The 16979-nt window shown below is 47.5% G+C and overlaps 1 protein-coding gene across 1 annotated transcript in view; it reads left to right on the forward strand.

The window, feature by feature from the left end:
• Positions 1-16979, forward strand: part of GRID2IP (Grid2 interacting protein) — an 87770-nt gene that overhangs the window by 57491 nt on the left and 13300 nt on the right. Inside the window, 10 exon segments of the mRNA XM_067534328.1 lie at positions 484-553; positions 2552-2646; positions 3133-3316; positions 6899-7053; positions 9581-9688; positions 13230-13330; positions 13918-14032; positions 15035-15360; positions 15846-15960; positions 15963-16264. Coding sequence (XP_067390429.1) covers positions 484-553; positions 2552-2646; positions 3133-3316; positions 6899-7053; positions 9581-9688; positions 13230-13330; positions 13918-14032; positions 15035-15360; positions 15846-15960; positions 15963-16264 — 1571 coding nt within the window.

Consider the following 16979-nt stretch of genomic DNA (forward strand, 5'->3'; position numbering starts at 1 on the left):
GCTTTGCCCCAGAGTACCTTTATGAATGGGGCCTTTTCTAGTGAAGTCATTCTTTCAACAGACCAACTTTCCTCTGAGCAGAGGTCCCTTGTAACTGTAACTGTACCCATAACCACAATCTGCATGTCAGATGACAGAACAAGGCACAATGGTCTCAAGTTGCAGTGGAGGAGGTTTAGGTTGGATATTAGGAAAAAGTTTTTCACGAGGAGGGTGGTGAAGCACTGGAATGGGTTACCTAGAGAGGTGGTGGAATCTCCATTCTTAGAGGTTTTTAAGCTGCGGCTTGACAAAGCCCTGGCTGGGATGATTTAGCTGAGGTTAGTCCTGCTCTGAGCAGGGGGTTGGACTAGATGACCTCCTGAGGTCCCTTCCAACCCCAATCTTCTATGATTCTATGTCACTTTGTCGGCAGCCCTAATGCATCCCACACTAAAAGACCAGTACAGCTAAACGACATATTTCATTTCCTCTTATATTTAGGGAGCCCAGCTGAGAAGGCTGCTCTCAAAGCTGGAGACCGAATCTTATTTCTTAATGGGCTGGATATGAGGTAAGATGCTGGCTGTTAAAACTATCTCTGCAAAATGGCTCAAATGATGATGCTTAGAACAAACATAAGGAAGTACTTCTTCACACAATGCACAGTCAGTCTGTGGAACTCATTGCCAGGGGATATTGTGAAGGCCAAAAGTATTACTAGCTTCAAAAAAGATAAACCCATTGATGATAGGTCCATCAGTGGCTATTAGCCAAGACAGTCATGGATGCAACCCCATACTCAGGCTGTCCCTAAATCTCTGACTGCCAGAAGCTGGGACTGGATGGCCAGGGAAGACTCACGCGATAATTGCCCTGTTCTGTTCATTCCCTCTGAAGCATCTGGAACTGGCAATTGTCAGAAGACAGAATATGGGCTAGATAGACCCTGGGTTTGACCCAGTATGGCTGTTCTTATGAGAACCCAGGATAGTGTGAAATAGTGACGTCTAACGGTGTTAATGAACATTGGAGATGTGAAAGTTTGTGAGCAAAAGATGAGAAAGGAAATGATAGGTATGTGCACTAAGTGGCTATTTATGTAGGGTGTGTGGGGTACTTTTGTGCAAAGTGTGCGTGTGATATACTATATATATATATATATATATATATATATATATGCAGGCACAGATGTCTGTGCAGTGATCCTGGCCTCATGCAAATATCTCTTTTTGTTTTATTATCATTTCTGTAAAACTGACATTCCAGACCCTCTCCTTGCCTTCCTTTCACTTCGTTTACTTACAGTTCACTGTGCCAATAGCCATGCATAATGCATGAAATGCTATAAATAATACAACTCTTAAATGTAACAATCCTGGAACCCCTGACTCAAATCAATGTCAGTTCAGTTCCAGATGTTTAAAAGGTATGGCAGGGACAATGTACAAACCAATTCATGAATCACCCCTGGAACAGGATCCTGAGCATAAAATTACACAGACAGTACTATTCCATCTAGAACTACTTTTCTCCATCTAATATTTGCACAACCAAGTAGAAAAAAACAACACTCCAACCACACCAAAGCTGGCCTCGCTCTGTTTCCCATTAACACCATGACAGTAGCATTTATTCTAGGGTTAAATCTTACTGTATAATAAGCAGAAGTGAAGTGCTAGAACAGTCTGCCTGGTAAGAGAGAGATTAATATTTAAAGGTTAAACATCTAATGCTTCTTTGACTGGTTCCTGAGTTCTCAGTTTTCAGCTGATCCAGCAAGCTTTTGGCTGACTCAGCATCCCCAGAAAATAGATGAGACCTATTTGTAGATAACCCTCCAATCCTGGATTTTGGCAAACTGTGTCTCGGATCTGCTTGTACTTTATCCAAAATGGTTGTACCACCAGCAGGAAAAATGTGTTTCGCCCTCATTTTGGATCTCCTCTTTCTGTAGAAAGAGAAGCAGGGGACGAGGCTCTGTGAAAGTGCATCATGTGAGATGGAAAGATCCGTTAAGGAGTCTGTCAGCATGGGCTGCAGAAGTGCCTGCATCATTGGCCATGACAGACTCCTTGGCTCCCTCCACAGACATGCTCTGTAGCTATTCCAAACGGCAGGCGTGGCTGAGAACATTCCACAAAAGTTCTACAATGCGGTCCACTGCTGCTATCAAGCTAGATTCTGTTCTGCATGGGATAGATGTAACCATGAGCAGAATTTGCTCCTACATCTCTCAGACAGAGCTTCAGCCTAGGGAGAATAGAGCTAAAGTACCATACTCCACCTTGGTCTGAGCGGCATGCTGACTTATAGTCTCTGTCATTAAGATGAAGGCAGCTGTGATCTTCTCTGTTTTACATCAGTGGGGTGCAGCCGTCAAACTCCTGCCATTGTGCTCTTGTCTGGGGGTCCCTCCCAGACTGGTTCTGTTCCTGAGAGACGAGTCCTACTTTTCTTGTCAATTCTTTTCATCCTTAGGAGACTTCAAAGATGCCCATGTCACAAATGGTGGGTGCAGTGCAGACTCTGAAAGTGTTGTTTATGTGGCTCTCTTTGTCTGGCTCTGCAGGAATTGCTCCCATGATAAGGTGGTGTCCATGTTGCAGGGCAGTGGGGCAATGCCTACCCTGGTTGTGGAAGAAGGGACTGTCCATTTTCCAGTTGGTAAGATTGCTAAAGAAGAAATGCACAGCAGGTAGACAGAACAGAAAACCTGGACTTTACTCTTGAATTTGCCATGTCAGTGTACGTCAGTGCATGGTGGGGCTCGTGGGGTGAGGTTCAGGTTCTTCAGATCCACTGAACCTGGTGGAGGAATCTGCCAGGTTTCTCCTATGCTTCCCATCAAATTTCACATATTGGTTTGAGCCTGACACTGCTCCTGAGTTAGCCAGAGAGTTACTGGACAAAGATGAAAGGTAGTTCCTCCCCCAAGGGCTGAGGGCTTCCTCTGCCATCAGAGTTGCTGCAATCATTCCCAGCTCTTTAAATCACTTCCCCTCTTCATTCTGGAGTGCAGCTTCCCCCAGAGGTACCATGGCTGAAACTAGATTCAGCTGCAGTCTTTCTAAACCTGATGCTAAGATTCTGTGTTGCCTCCTGTTCTTTATCCGTTTAATAATCTTTTTCCTTTGTGCCCATGTGCTGCAGATCCTGAGACTGCAGACTCCCCGAACCCCTCTTCAGCCCTCACTTCCCTGCAATGGGTGGCAGAGATACTTCCCTCTAGCATCAAGATCCAAGGAAGGACCTTCAATCAACAGCTGGAACATCTGCTGACACCGCCTGAGCGCTACACCATCTGCAAAGCACTGGAAGGCTTTTTCCAGCATCGGTAACTTATTAACTGCGCCGTTCATTTAGTTGCTTGGGGTGGTGGGGGTGGTGTCCCTGATTACAATCTGCTTCTTGAATCAAAGCACTGAGCCTTGATATTGGAGCAGACATTGGCTTTATTGACCGTATCAGCATTGCCTGGATACCTGCACAGTACTGATTATGGTAATTAAGGACTTGATGCTATAAAATGCTGAGTGCCCTCAGTGCCCATTGACTTCAATGGAGAGTTGAAGTCACTCAGCACCTCTCTGAGTGCTTAACACCTGGCAGGATCAAGCCCTAAATTTTTTGTTCTTTCCCATCATGCCTGGTCCCAGAGTAAACCTGGGATGGATTCTTTGAGTTGTTATAAGGCCTGGTCAGGGATCTGGAAGGGATCTTCCCAGAACACTGTAAAGAACTCAGCTGAGATTTCCTTGCTTTCTTGGCTCTATTCCCCAACTCTCCGTGGGCCCCTGCATCACAGTGACTGTCGCTCTGGATGAGATGTGGCTATTGCTTCCTTGCTGCGATACGCAGGGCTGCTGTAGAAGCAGTAGCTAGAAAAGGTGCCAGAAGGCAACATGAGGCGCAGTTTCCCTTCTACATGGGATGAGCATCCACTGGGCACTGATCTGTATTCCATACTTATCCTGTACATATCCATCAGAGAAAGCACCGAGGTAAAAGGATGGAAGCCCCGTCTGGCCAGATGCCCAGCCCACGGGGGGTCAGAGAATCATCCAAACCTTTTATCTTGGGAGCTTCACCCATAACTGTCCCCTAATCCAACATAAAAAAAGACCTTGTTCTTTTCATGCATCTCTGGCTGTCTGGACAGACCCGGGCTAACAGCACAGCCTGTTCTTACAGTCAGCCCCGTTTATTTAATGTCCATTGTGTTTTATTCCTCTCTTATTGCTCCTTTCAGCATTTTGACTAATGCATTCCCTTGGCCTCAGCACAAGAATGCCTCCAGCTGGCAAACTTTTCTTCCTGTAATTGAATACATCCCCTTTGCCCTGCTGCAGGCCTTGAAACTGATCCTGTGGAGGCCTTGAGAGCTTCAATAATGCACTTCTTTTTACACTTGATCCTTAACCTTTTCCAAGCAATGCTGATAAAACCATCATCAGGCCTGATATTTGAATATTAGGAATGATAATGTCCCCGGATGGGCGGCTCAGGACCATCTTTCTTAGAGCCCTGGCATTCACCGCGAAAAGGAGCCTGGCTTCCCTCTCCCTCCCACTAGATATTATTTACTATGGCAGGTTTACAAGTGTAAATACTGGGGGCCAAATCCTGAACTCCTACCCAGAGTTAGTCAGGCAAACTCCTGGTGACTGCACTGGGAGCTTTGCCTGAGGAAGGACTGAGTACAAATGGAGTAGGGAGCTGACTGGCCCATTGATTTCACTGGGAGTTCTGAGTGAAGCTTTCAGAATTTAGCCCTATGGAAGAAGAGGGACTGTCCATGGTGGTATAAGCTACTAAATACAAATGCACAGATAACTGTTCACAGCACTTCCCCTTAGTTTCTTCTTAACTTTCGGGGCACAATGGTGCACTCACTAAAATCAGTGGGAGCGTTACCCCCTATGTCAGGGCATGCAGGATCAGGTCCTTACTTGGCAGCATTTCAGAGCTCAGAATTCCATGCCTGATTAGATGCCTTTTAGCGCCTGGGCACTGGCTGAATGAGCCCTGCTAATCCTGCCCTGATTAAGCTTTGAACTCTGGATTCCCTGGTCACGCACTCCCTGATGGAGCAGAGCATGTTGTATTCTGCATTTTATTTGGATGCCAGTCATTAACAATAAGCAGTTTTGCAGCCTCTAGGCCTGATCCTACTTGAATTGGAGTTTTGCCCTTGGCTTCAGTGGTAGCAGGATTGTGTCTGTAGATATTAAAGGTAATGAGTCTAACACTTCATCTCCCAGGTGCTGCATTGCACCTGTGGCTCATCCTTCTGATACAGCAGCTCTAGGCCACTGCAGGAGACAGGGAGATAGCCAATTAGATCATTAGTCCATCAAGTCTGTGGCACCTCCTATGCTCTCAATTGATACCATTTGTGTGTAGTTTGCCAGGGTTGTTTGAAAATGATGGTCAGCAAAACAGAATTAGCTGCTCAGTTACATGCTAAAACACTGGAAAGGTCAGAGCTGTACAACGTAACACTGCCTGTCACAGACTAACACACCAGGCGTTATAATTCCAGTGTCCCCTTGTCTGACAATGATTGTAATGAGGACTGCAAATCTCAAGCCATGAATATACAGTGCTTCCATTCTCAGCATCTCTAGGGAGATGAGTGCAGATGACTGGTAGTCCAGACCCCCCACTTTTGTTTTTGCCCCTGCCATCAATTTGCTGAGTGACTGTGGACAAGTCACTTCACCTCAAACACTGGCTAACCCTTTAGTAAAATAGGGGTAGTATCTACCTCACAGGGGAATAGGGTGGGCTCATTAATTAACGCTAATAACCCCCCGAAGATCCTTAACTGGAACATGTGCTTGAGATAGACAAAGTATGATTGTCTCCTGTCTCAGGTGCTGTGCCAGGGATGTAGGTAGCCAGAATAGTGAACAATCTTGGCCTTTGCTCAAAGCTGGAAATGAACCTTGAAGCTTGCGAAGTTCAGAATTTTGGGTAACTTTTTGCTTCTTCCTAGTCTTTTAGGTTTCCCACTAATGTAAACAGCTTCCATGTTTCAGGTGAACATAGCACTGGGATGGACTAGTATCTTAACCCTTTCTCCCAGGAATTCTTTGCTACCACATGCAAAATACAGTCTGGGCTTTTAAGAAATCAGTGAAGTTACTCATGATTTTAACCAGCATGACAGAGAGCAGAATCTGGCCCTACATAGGGAGTTCCCTTCCACTGATGCAGGGTTGCCCTTTTCAGGCTAAAGAGTCAATCAGTTTATTCATCCTCTCCCCAGCTTAATGATCCTTTCTACACCATCTTTACACGGCACCATTGGGGAGATTCAGTCCCGCCTTCCCTGCAGGCTGTAGCTGAAGGATCTTAACTTCTCCACTCAGAACCCCCTACTTCACTTTGCCCTGGGTTACTTCCTATTTACTGCCTATCCAAATCTTACTTCTCCCTAGGCATTCTCCTCCTTCTGCCCACTTTTAAGCCTCCTCCCAAGTCTTTTCCAGTAATCTCTCCAGGACTGTTTCCCTAGTTCTGATCGGGCAGAGCCTCAGCCCTAAATCTTATCTCATCCTTACTACACTGACCTAGAACAGCAGTGCTTTTTATAGCCTGGCCATCACATGATCCCTGAGTCACATGCTCTGGGATTGTGCCTCTCATTAGTACCAACTGCAGAACTACATTTCCCAGAATTCTGTTGCTTTAAAGTGACAAGTACCAGTGCCAGATGGGCTGACAATTCTTGCTTATAAAGGGCCCAGTACAGTTACACAGACAAATAAGAGACACGGCTCTGCCTACACGAGCTGACATCTCAGTTAGATGTAGGGCAGAAAGGGATGAAACACAAAGGAGATTTCACGGGAAGGAATCCTGTCGCAAAAGTATGCGATCATTGTCTTGCCTTCTCTTTTCAACTGTGCAGGAACATCGATACTCTCATAGTGGATGTGTACCCCGTGCTGGACACACCAGCTAAGCAGGTCATTTGGCAGTTTATCTATCAGCTATTGACATACGAAGAGCAGGAGCACTGCCAGCAAAAGATCGCCAGGTTCCTTGGTTACAAGTCGGTGGCAGGTGAGAGGAAAGCTCCTGTATTCTGATATAACGCATACTGTGTCTCATAACTTCCCTGGGGATCAGGGCTTGTTGCATGTTATTATGTTGTGCAGCACTGCCTAAGATTAGTGGAGGTTGGGGTTGGATATCTTGTGTTGTGTCAGGCTAGAAAAAAGTGGTGCAGTCTCATTGGAAAGGGTGGCTTGCCAGCCTTTCTTGAATGGGACAAAGCTCTGGGGCCTGATTTTCCCCTGCCTTGCACCTTGTATAGTCAAGTCACTCACACCTGTTCAGATTAGGTGTCAAATGCTACCTGATCTGAATGGAAGTGTTGTACATCCACTTTGCACAGGTGTAAATGACTATCCAGGGTATAGGGCAGTGCAGAATCAGGGCCCTCTGTTTCTAGCCTTGATCATTCACTTTTCATCTTCTTTAAACCTGTGTGCCTGGTCCTGGACAGAAGACCGCTCTTCCTGCACCTTGGACTAGGGTAATTTTGGGAGGAAACTCCATATTTGGGGGAAAGAAATATTTTTGTGGCAGGTTGTCTTAAAAAATGATGGCTCTCTGAAAGCTGCTCAGAAGCTTAGCATGATAGAAGTCCCAAGAGTAGATGAATGGCTTAGTGGGCAGAGTGCAGGTAAGACAATCAAAGGTAAGTAATGGATGCAATTTCTCCCCTGACATCATCAACAATTAAGGTTCAGTTAAAATTAAGGACCATCAAAAGATCACACAAAGAAAGTGAGAAACATGCTTCATTCCAGCCATTGAGGCCTCTGCCTAGGAGGTTTTGTTCTGTTACAGAGATTTAGGGTGGCATTAGCAAATCACATTGCATCCTGCAGTGCCGGAGTCCGTACCTACCTCTTCTTCCTTGTCCCTATCAATTGTTGCTGTGGCAACATACAAACCAACTGTGGTTTGCTGTGGATTATGGGCTTCAGATTCAGACAGCAAAAAGGCAGAGGGTAAATTTAGAATGAAAGGTTTTAATCTTTGTCTCGAGATTGGTTAATTACTTTTAAATTTCTGTGTTTTAAATCATTTACATTTTGCTGATAAGTTTATTTTAAACCCATCACAGCTAAAACTGCAGGAGTTTCCAATTTGAAGAAGGGGGTGGGTTTTTGAGGCACACATTTTTATACACAATCTTTGTTTACAAGCAGCTCTTGCGGTCTAGGCACAAATGTTCTGAATTGTGCATGCAAAAATGCTCGTGTGTTTGCTCACCTAATTTGCATGTACAATTAACATGACTGCATTTGTGCATTCAGAATAAGTGAGCAAACATGCACATTTCTACATGAGCATTCCAAGCAGTTGGGCCCTAATATTCAAAATAAAGATTTTAAATGATATTATTATTAACACAAGAATCATGTCAGAAGACAGATTTGAACTCTTGATTTCAGTTGCCTGATTTAATTTAGTTTAACACTGATAGAGAATGGTTCTTCCTTTCCTGTTCTATGGGTGCAGTTTTCAAACATAGGTGTTTAACTTGCACAAGTAAAATATGCACATGGATGTGCTACAGACGTGTAACTGCCACACTGTACATGTCTGTACTCTTTTGCATGCACAGATATGTATTTTACAGGTGATGCTGTTTGAAAGTTAGCTCTTTCCCCATGTATATTGATAGATTAGATATGCATCTACTTCAGGTCATTTGATGTGAATTTGGGCTTCTGAGTGGATTCATAATATTGTTTGGACATACACTTTTCATTTTCGAAGCACTTTAAAGATAGTAACTGAAGCATACCCCATGTGGAGTAGGTGTTATTGGCCCTATTTTACAGATGAGGGAGGATGAAGCACAAGTCATTGAAGTGATTTACCCGAGGCCACATAGTTTCAGGGGCAGGATTAAAACCAGGAGTTCCTGGTACTCAGACCCCTGACAATTAGGAAGTGATGGACGTGCTCCCTTCCATAAAGGGTCAATCTGTGCTCACGTGACTTTCCGTGTACTCTAGTACAATGTGGGCATAACCATGTTTGGGAACATGAAGGCCAAACCTTCTCAGATTTGGGGCAGGTCCTCATCTGATCTGGTTCAAAACCAAATGGTCATCTCCACTGTGGTAATGTTTCGTGGCTCTCTGTCTGAATGCTGGCCTGTCAGGCACTGACACCACAGCATCTAGGTTCCGATGTAGTGCTAAGATCATTTTACCTAACCCAAGCATCAACCGCATGGTTTGGGAGAATGCTCCTTACAGCTTGCCTTGCAGCACTGCAGTAGACTGGCTTGCATGCCAGGAGCCCATCCCTAGAAGGCAGAGAAAGAGAAGGTTGGCTGTTTCCTTCTGGAGCCATCCCCGATGAGCCATGCATGCTGGGTGCCTGTCCCCACATGGCAGTTGTGTGTGGATTTCAGGCTCGCAGAACTTTGTGGTCGACAGCAGCTGCAAGCCTGAATGTCCCTGGGGTTGTCCCCCTGTGATGACTAGAAAGCGGGTAGGTGAGGAGCACTGGGAGCCGGTGCATCTTATAAAGACAGACCATAACTTTTAAAGTCTCTTTGCAGCTGCAGCAGAGCCAGAGGCAGAGGAGCGGCACCGGACTTCAGTTCGAGGGGCCTCAGTGTCTCGGGGAAGCATTCGAACCCAAGGCCCTGAGGAAGCTGGGACAGGAGGTAAGTAATCTGTTGCTCTGTTAAGATTCCTTCTGGAGAGCTCCTGCGGCTGTTTCTCATTTATCCTGGCCCAAGGTAGCCTGGTTGTTCAGACACAGACCCAAGAGTCAGGATTTCTAGCTTCTGTTCCAGCTCAGTCCCTGATATGGCACCGGTCAAAATAGCAGCACCAGGTACAAGCCGGTAGAGAGCCAGGATCACAGTCTTCGGCCGCAAATCCACTTTTGTTCAGGCAAGAAACAAATTGTTTGACATCAGAAAGTCCTAATGTAAAAGCCGCCTGGGCGCAGGCTGTAAATGATTTATTTACGGTCCCTGACATAGTTTAGGACAGCTACGCAGAATTACCATGGGCTGCCAGGCCAGTGGATTAGCAATAATCTAAACCATTCTGCACATTCTCCCCCGGGGCTCTTCCAGGGATAAGCCTTGCTGCACCGTTAAGCGATGTGGCTCACTTCTGTCCGTCTGGATCCACAGTGCTTTCTGAATCTCATCAGTGCCTCTCCAGACCTCCCCAGGCTTACACCTGAAAATGATGTTTGGAAAGTCCCCAGGAACCACAGACGTGGGTTCTGAAGGGGGTCATGGCTCGTTAACACTGAGGGATCGATAGCCTCCCCTCTGTTCTCAGCAAACACCACATTCCCTCTCCCACTGAAAAACTGCAACTTCCTAACAGTCCTGTAGGGCCTCTTCCAGCACCCTAAAATCCCTGCAGCTCTCCCCAGGAGATCATCACACTGCTGCTGGTTCCACACCCCGCCCCCTCCAGTTCTCTGCTAGCTCCCTCTTGATAGTTTGGACACGCAGTCACAGCCAATCCACCTCTCTTTAGCAGCTGGCACCCAGCGCTGAATAGAATTCTGCCTGTGGAGCTTTCTCACTCATCGGCTTCTCAGCACCATGTGACTCACTATAACTAGCCATAGTCCTCTGACGTAAATGTGCCCCTAACATGGGGGATGATGGGGCTTTTACAAATGGGAACCTGAGTCCTCAGGCGACATGTCACCAATAAGAGGGCCTGTCGTATCACTGAGCTGTCAGAGGAGGGTGCTCTCAGAGCCACCAGTTATGACATTTCTACGGGGAGAATCCAATAACCTACTGCCAAGGGGGATTTCCTGTGCCTGACATTAATGCAGGGAATCCAAGACAACTGCTTCAGCCAGAGGGAAGCCTCACATTCCAGACAGATGTTTGGCAGCTGTTAGGTTAGAAATATCGTCCTCAGCTGCCCTTCAGAAAAACCAAGGCAGAAGGAAAGCGTGACCTGTTGTCCTAATAATATTTGCCGTGGATTAGTCCCACATCCAACGGAGAGTGTTGGGAACAGCCCGTACCCAGTAGATTTCCAGCTCTTTATTGCACAAAGATTTGTTTAGCAAAAGCTTTCCTAGGGCAAGGATGACAAAGAATCTAAAGTAGAAGATGGGAGCAGCCTGCTATTTATTACTAGTCAGGGGTGACAAAAGGGGCTTCTTTGAACTTCGCAGGATTTGCAGAAGTGGGTGAAACCTCATGAGAACAGGGCGCCCGATGAATTCCTGCCTGTTGAGCTGCAAACCCTAAACTCCTTATCCAGACTTTACTCAGGCCACGCTCAGGTAAAACACCTATTGATTTCAGTGGGCCAAAGCCTAAAGGCCTTACTCAGCATTTACTCAGGCAAGCTTCATGGAAGGCAATGGGCACTTGGGCTGGGGACCGAGTGAGGACCCCAGGTTTCCAGTCCCTGTAAGTAAGTAGCCTTTGGATCGGATCCTTTGGGTCCAGCTGGAGATGTGCAGCGCAGGTCCCAAGAAGGGGAGCAAAGGTGGTGTTACGCATTAAGCTACAGTGCCCCTGCCGAGGCCATGCGGCTGGCCTGGGATCACTGGCATACCCAGTGTTCCGGCCACGTCCCCTTCTGCCCCAACACGCACCTGCAGCTGGCTCTGCTCCATCGGGCATCCCTTTATAGCGCAAGGGGATGGGCTGGGATGGGGATCTGGCCCTTGGGCTGTTTCTCACTCCTGCAGGAAGTAAGAAGCCCCTGGGAATCCTGTGATCTGGTTCTTTGGCCTGAGGTTAACAGTGTGATTGGCTCTCGTGGCCACTTCCCTTCAGAGCAGGCTCAGACTCCCAATTCCATGTAGAACGCGGGTGAGCGACTGTCAGGGAGGAGCCGCTTTTTAATCCCTGCCTTCTTCCAAATGTCAACGAGCAGATGGAGAGACTGACATTTCCTTTCAGCTCAGATATCTTTATCTCAACCGCTACGGCCAAATCCAACCCTGGTGCAAACAGGACATCTCCGAGAAAGCAGTGGCATGCCACCCGCTCACAGCTGGTCTGACTTTGATCCATTTGCTCTGAATGGACAAAGTCCAGCTATTAATGACATCTGCAGGAAAAACACCCTGACTCTGACACATTTGGCACAGAAGAAAATGAGTTCAGGAATATGCCTTATAGCCTGTTGCTAGCAGAGCAGTTTCCTAGGAAAGCTGTTCTATCTGCATCCTAACCTACTGTAACCCTGTGAGTTCCAGCCCTTACCTTGTCTCGCCCTCACTGTTCATGCTCCTGCCTTTATTCCGGTGACAGCTCAGAATCTGTGGCATGGATTTTTCATTTGCAATGATTATGGATTCATCTGTTGTCCAGCACATAACAACTAGGTTGAAGTTTCTTAATGAAAAAATATCCAAGGAGTTATTGAAAAAGGAAAACACCTTTGGTGTGGCAGTAACAAGGTGCATTGATAGCACAATGATGGATACATTACAAATACCTATTGGCAGACTGGGTAATGCTCCTTTCTCCCAACATGGTGGTAGACACTGAACAACTGGTGCTGAAAATCCAGTAAAGTGCATCATTGATTATACTGTAATAAGGCTAGGCACCTTTCAAACAGTGAGAAATTACAGAAAGCCGCACATCAACCCAGCGACGTAGGCAGGTTAATAATAATAATAATAATAATAATACCCTCATTTTATAAACAGAGAAACTGAGGCACAGAGTGGCAAAGTGTCTTGTCCTCAAGCATAGGAGTAGCTGTTGGAATTGCAGTTAGCAGTCTGGTGTGTCTTCCTGCTAGGCCTGTCTTCCAATCACTAAACCATATCTAATTGCTCATGTCATGTCTGGTGTCTCTATGTTAAGTGTCATAATTAAAATATTTTTGCACATTTGCCTGTTTTACACAAATATTTTCCACAATGGGCGACCCAGGACTACAGTGTAGATGCCAATTTAAATGAGGCTTTTAACGAATTACCAACAGTGCATCAGGAAATATGTAATTTTCCTGATCATTCATTCAGGGTTTGGGGTCTGTACAGTCCATAAAGTGTGAGCTATCCTTGTGCATCCAAAGGGTCCACTGAAGGGAGTGAGATATTTGGGTCCACAAGGAAGATGGGATCAGGCCCTTACCCCCTTGTGAGTGGATGTTCCCATTTCTCTGAGGAGTGGGCACCTGTGGGCAGCAGTGAAATCAAAGGATGCTCATACAGGGGACATCAGTGGCATTTCTTTCCTTCCCCAGCAGGTCACAGTGACACTGGGGAGGTATCAATTCGACTGACCTCTGGAGAGAGGCAAGCGGGTGATGGCACATCCCTTCCAGAGACTCCCAACCCCAAAATGGTTTGAACCTTCGCTATCTATGTGTGCAGCTGTTTGGGCGTATCCGGCACAGGCGACGTGTGTTTTCTGTGAGGAAGGTGGCGGCTGGGAGAGAGGAGTTTTCCTGGGCAGCATCTTGCTGATGAATATATAACATTTTGACTTCATAGGGAAGCAGAACAGTTTGACTTTGTTTTATGTTCACACCAGAAGGCAGATAAACAAGGGAATGGTGCTAAGGGTGCTGCATGCAAATTTATCATCTTGGCATCTGCTTCCCTTCCTGACACAATCCCTTCAGCACCTCATCAGAGCTACTCTCTAAACAAATTACCTGGGCAGTCAATTGCTTTAACAGTACTGGCCTCTTTCAAAGCCTTGGTACAACCTAATCAGGGAGAGAGAACTGCGTGAGATTCAGAAAAGAGGGAAGCATCTTCCCTTAGTGTAAAATATTCCTTAAAAAAGGGCAATAGTCTTAATGCAATCAATAATACAGAGCAGTTGGGATCAGGGTTGGGACACAGAGCCTTCCTCCTTTACATCACTGGTTTTCAGACACTTCCAGAGATGAACGCTTATGGTTGTTCTTTCCCTTTTGCTTTCAGATGTCAGCTGTCTATGCAGAGTTAGAAAATCGCCTAATCAGCAGCTTTGCAAAAATGACTAATGCCACCACACACAGAGATTCACCCTCTGTCCCAGACCAGGCAAACGCTGCAGGTAGAGGCTTTCTTTCCCCTGGTTCTGGGATGGAGGCAATTCATGTGCTCTAGTGGGTATGAGGACCCGTAACGTGCAGGTTTGGTGCTAATTATACAGTCCCAGGATTAGGTTACATTTCTCTTTGCACCTGTGATCAAGTGATTTGAGGTCTCATGACAGATTACTGCGTGGGCTTCAGTAGGGTGAAACTGACACAGGTTTACTGCAGGGAGCCATTCCCTTTGGGGGAGAAGGGCCTGTTGATTCCCTTGGTCATACTCTGGCCATAAGCAGGGCCTGGGCAGGCAACAAGCACAATCTCCCAGGTCCAAAAGAAAACCACATCAGCTGTGTGACGTATAACAGCCCCTACCTGTCTAGAAACTGCTAGATGCTACATCCTGCCCCCAGCCGGACCTTCCTTCAGGCAGACTCTAAATATTCCCTGGCCCCATCCAGGCCCTCTTTCAAGGAATTAGCACAAGAGATCCACTCCCTCTCCTGTCAGCCACTATTAAGCTGGGCTTTCTGCCTTTTAACCCTCCCGCAGGTGTAGTGGGGCAGGGCTGATTGAACCCATAGGCTCTAATTAACCCCTTCTTGGTAAGCGTGGGGTCTGTGTACCCCATCACAGCCACTCCGTACGCTAAGGGAGGCAAAGGTGCAGCCGATGAGTCTAATGTGGCCCACAGAGTTCTAGAATGTGACCCCCGGCAACCTTCACCTTCAGCTGGGAGGAGTGGTCTGGGGACTTGCCATGCTCTGGTTTGATCCAAGAAGCTCCGGCTCAGATCAGGATGGAGCACTGCATGCTGGGATCTATCATCTCTGCAGGCCGCACTTCTATGGCAAGGTTGCTGCATCGTACACAGACACGAGCGCCAAACAGTTTGCTCTAGTGACCCGTGGCTCAGTGAAGTCGAGGCATCCCCGTTAGACCCCAGGAAGTGTTTGTAGCCCTGCTTTTACATGAGATGTAGACTTAGATGTCCATTCTGTAGCACACTTTGTTTCCTGCAGGTGTTCGGAAGTCAGGGCTGACCATCTCCTGGCAAAGTGACCCTGTGCCCTCCCAGCAATGCTATTACCACCCACACAGCAGCATCCCCTCCCCCAGCAGCACCGAGTCCAACCCCTACGTGAGCCTAGACAGCAGCCCTACCCCTTCCCCTCAGCACATGGACCACACTGTCAGCCCCCTGTCTCGACGGAAGAAGCTCTTCACCTTCTCCAGGCCCCCACGCAGCCGGGACACAGACCGCTTCCTGGATGCCTTGAGTGAGCAGCTGGGACACAGGATTGCCACGGTGGATGACTTCCTCACACCTGAGAATGACTATGAGGAGGTAAGCGTGGGGACCTGGGCAGGGCTGCCTTCAGGGATCTGCCTTGGCTCTCTTGGAGTGGGTCCCTGTTGGGACGATGAGTGAGGTACAGTCGCATCAGACTTAGATAGCAGGAGGAAGTAGCGTAGTGGATCTATCTCAGGGAGGCTCCTGCAGAAGTAGCTGGACAATGACGATGCAGGAGAGTTCTGTGCTATCCAGCAAAGCACTGTGATCCTGGGGTAGGGAGCTCCCGCAGGGCCTGACGACATGTAGAGTTAATTCAAGTCATCTCCACCCGCGTTACTGCTCTCCAGTCAGCCTAGCTCGTGTGAGAGTGGCCATCAGGCTGCTGAATGCACACGGGCGCAGCACTCACTCACACGAGGCACTAGGACTTCTGGGGGCTCACCCCACTCTTCTTTGCATTGCAGGGCTTTTGTGCCCAGCGGCTGGAAATAGAGCTTTTCTCATGGTGTCCTTACATTCTCTTTTCCCCAAATCAGATGAGTTTCCATGACGACCAGGGCAGCTATGTCACCAATGACATGAGCAGCACCAGCGAGTACATGAGCAGCAGCGATGAAGGGAGCTCGCTGACCTACTCTACCCTATCTGATCACATCCCCCTCCCCCACTCAGTCCACCTCCACCCCCACCCCCTCTGCAGTTCCATGACCCCAGACAGGTCACTTTGAGCTCAGAAGCCACAAGAAATATCTCCTCCCCACTCTCCAAAACCCTAGGGAGTCACTCCCACCCAGTTCCTCCCCCTCCCCCTCCCCCACCTCCCCCACCAGTGCCATGCGCACCCCCCCTGCTGCATCGGGGCCTCGTACATCGCAGGAGCGAGTCCAGCCACATGAGTGTCAAAAGGCTGCGGTGGGAGCAAGTGGAGAACTCGGAAGGAACCATCTGGGGGCAGGTACAGTATAGAACCCAGCGAGGTAAACAAATCTCAGGCTCCAAGGCATAAACTCTAGGGGTCAGGAAGGAAGATTTCCTCATGTGCAGCAGCATTTTCCAGTTGGCCAGGTGCATTCCATGGGGGTATCCATCTCTTCCCTTGGACTATCAAGGATTGGCCACTCCTTAGGCATGAAACTGAAACAGGTGGACTCACTGATCTACCCCAAGGTGGCAGTTCTCATGCTGCTGTATTAGGTGGTGCCTCTCATGAATTGAATCCTTTCTTTGTTTGAATCAGAACCCAAAGCACCACATAAGGGTCAAGTGTGATTATCCCTGGAAAACAGATGAAATAAGCTCTGCCCCCTCAGCACGCTGTGGAATATTCCTTTGTAGCTATCTGGCTGGGTCAGTGTTGGCTGGAGCTGTCATCAAAGTCAATCACCAGCCATAGGAAATGGCAGTTGTATCCACAGGGGTGGGCTAAACATTGTGAACATGCAGGAAAGCAGAGTGGCACCAGGTATCACCGGGACGGGTGCATTATAAATGGGGAGACGGATGAGAGGCTGGAACTAAACGTGGTGTTTTTTAGACACAGTTATTGACCTGTGCCAGGCAGGCTATGATTCGCCTCCTGGTGGTGACACAGAAAATTCAGCTGCTTATCTCAGCTAAGAGGATAGGATTTGACTTGATGGAGGTGGATTTTAGTCGCTGTGAATTGATCT

Source organism: Emydura macquarii, unplaced genomic scaffold (assembly GCF_026122565.2).
Source record: "Emydura macquarii macquarii isolate MOO-44397 ecotype Brisbane River unplaced genomic scaffold, CSIRO-AGI_Emac_v2 contig_3390, whole genome shotgun sequence".
Taxonomy (NCBI): Eukaryota; Metazoa; Chordata; order Testudines; family Chelidae; genus Emydura; species Emydura macquarii.